This window comes from Cibotium barometz, chromosome 27 (genome assembly GCF_041138505.1).
Source record: "Cibotium barometz isolate CiBa-2024 chromosome 27, ASM4113850v1, whole genome shotgun sequence".
In the NCBI taxonomy this organism is placed as follows: Eukaryota; Viridiplantae; Streptophyta; class Polypodiopsida; order Cyatheales; family Cibotiaceae; genus Cibotium; species Cibotium barometz.
This window is the reverse complement of record NC_141072.1, coordinates 44910095-44911950: the sequence shown is the minus strand read 5'-3', so window position 1 is coordinate 44911950 and position 1856 is coordinate 44910095. Positions and strand designations below refer to the sequence as shown.

General features: G+C 40.7%; 1 protein-coding gene across 1 annotated transcript; it reads left to right on the top strand.

Annotated features, from left to right (window-relative positions):
- The first annotated feature begins 373 nt into the window (after nucleotides 1-373).
- Nucleotides 374-999, top strand: LOC147623433 (disease resistance response protein 206-like). Its single transcript, XM_086821872.1, has one exon. It carries the CDS (start codon nucleotides 403-405, stop codon nucleotides 961-963), a length of 561 nt encoding a protein of 186 aa, XP_086677998.1. The 5' UTR covers nucleotides 374-402; the 3' UTR covers nucleotides 964-999.
- Nucleotides 1000-1856: the final 857 nt, after the last annotated feature.

The following is a 1856-nucleotide window of genomic DNA, read 5'->3' as shown; positions in this document are numbered from 1 at the left end:
ATTTCTACTGAGAGCAGTTTACATTAGCATGACATAGCGGGGTAAGTTAAGTCGAGGAAGTTCCATTTAACAAACGCTCTAATGGGGCCAAGTTTAAATTGGCCTTTCATCTACTCTTTATTAAACACAGCTTACTCCCTCTCTATTTGGAAAGGGAGAAAAGAGGATTTTCAAAAAAAAATCAAACTTAAGTAAGTTTGGGAAAGTATTTTTTTGTTGGATGACACATGGGTTGGGTACTTAGAAGTGAGCATCCTTGCACACGTGTGCCTTCTCAAATTTCACGCGTGTGGGGTGAGTGTGCCAAATATATATATAGGTAGCTAACACTTCATGGTGGTGGGAAGTGAATTTTTCGAAGGTAGTAGGCTTTTTATACCCAAGCAATACTAGTCTATAGCTATGGGAAAGGAGGTCCACAACAGACAAGTAATCCTTGCTATGTTGATGTGTTTCCCTGTAATCCCAACGTTTCTGGTGCACTATGGAGGTTGTGCATCCCAACCTAGCTCTGTCCAGTTCTACATACATGACACTCTATTTAGCGAAAGAAGCGAAGCTGATACAGCGACATTAGTAGCAGGCCCTCATGCGAAGGTGGAGGCCCTAGTGCCAGACAGCAGGCATTTTGGAGATTTGGTGGTGTTTGATGATCCCTTAACAAGGGGGTCTGCTGTGACATCCGAGCAGGTAGGGTTTGCTCAAGGCCTCTACGTGTACACAGGCAAGAAGAACCTTAGTGCTTTCTGGTCCTTCACTGCATTCCTGGACACTCCAGAGCACACGGGCAGCTTGACCTTCGCAGGCGCAGAACTCATCTTGCAGCATAAGCGTCGTCAGCTCGCAGTGGTTTCCGGAAGCGGAGATTTCCACATGGCACGTGGCTTCGCCTCCCTCAACACCACCAAGGTCGTTGGATCCACCTTCTTCACCCTCTCCTTCGATGTGAGCCTCTTCTACTAGATGCTCAGCATTGTCATAGCCTTCCAATTAACACCCCCCCCCCCCCCCCCCAAAAAAAAAAAAAAAAAAAATCTTCATCCTTTCCCTCCTACTTTTGTGCCAAGATCATGTGATACCATAGCTTGTTCATTTCACTTACAACAAGCCACTCAAGGATGTTCACTACTTGACACCACTGCTTTATTGATTACACATTTATGTTTATAAAGTACTCTCTCTCTCTCTCTCTCTCTCTCTCTCTCTCTCAAGTGGGTAGCCTATCACGAAGGTAGAGCACTCGTTGAAAATTTTCTTCCCAAACATAAACTCAAGACAAAACCCCCCAAAAAATATTACATAATATTTAGTGAAGATGATCATACTCGAGGCTTAACATTGCACATTTACAAGTTCATAGTATGATGTTTATGCATGTTTTTTCTTTTTTGGATCATGGATTCAAATCAAGACTGACATGGTATTTCAATTATGTATTGGGTCTCATATTTCATTTTGGCCTTCTATAGACACTAATATTGCTCTCTTTCTCTCTCTCTCATGATTGAGCATACAAACATGCACACACACAAATGAATGAGCAAAGTATGAAACAAATGTAGCACATGTTGTGTCAAACGGACTTATGCTAAAACAAGTCATAATAGAAACCTAAACAATAAGCCATAATAGGATCCTAAAAAACATTTAAATTGTTTTCCATTGAAACAAGTTTAATGCTTGCAAAGGTAGAGTCTTAGACTTTTTTTGAGAAATCAATAAATTGCATTCACATGAAGGAAACCCATTTGCATATAGGTGAATAATTTGTAAAGAAAAGAACACAGTCTAATCTTTAAGAGAATGAAAATCATAGAATTGACATAATTTTCTCATAATAGGTGGTGGGTGGCAAA

Coding starts and splice junctions, on each gene's coding strand:
- LOC147623433 (XM_086821872.1), top strand. CDS start 403: ATGGGAAAGGAGGTCCACAACAGACAAGTAATCCTTGCTATGTTGATG.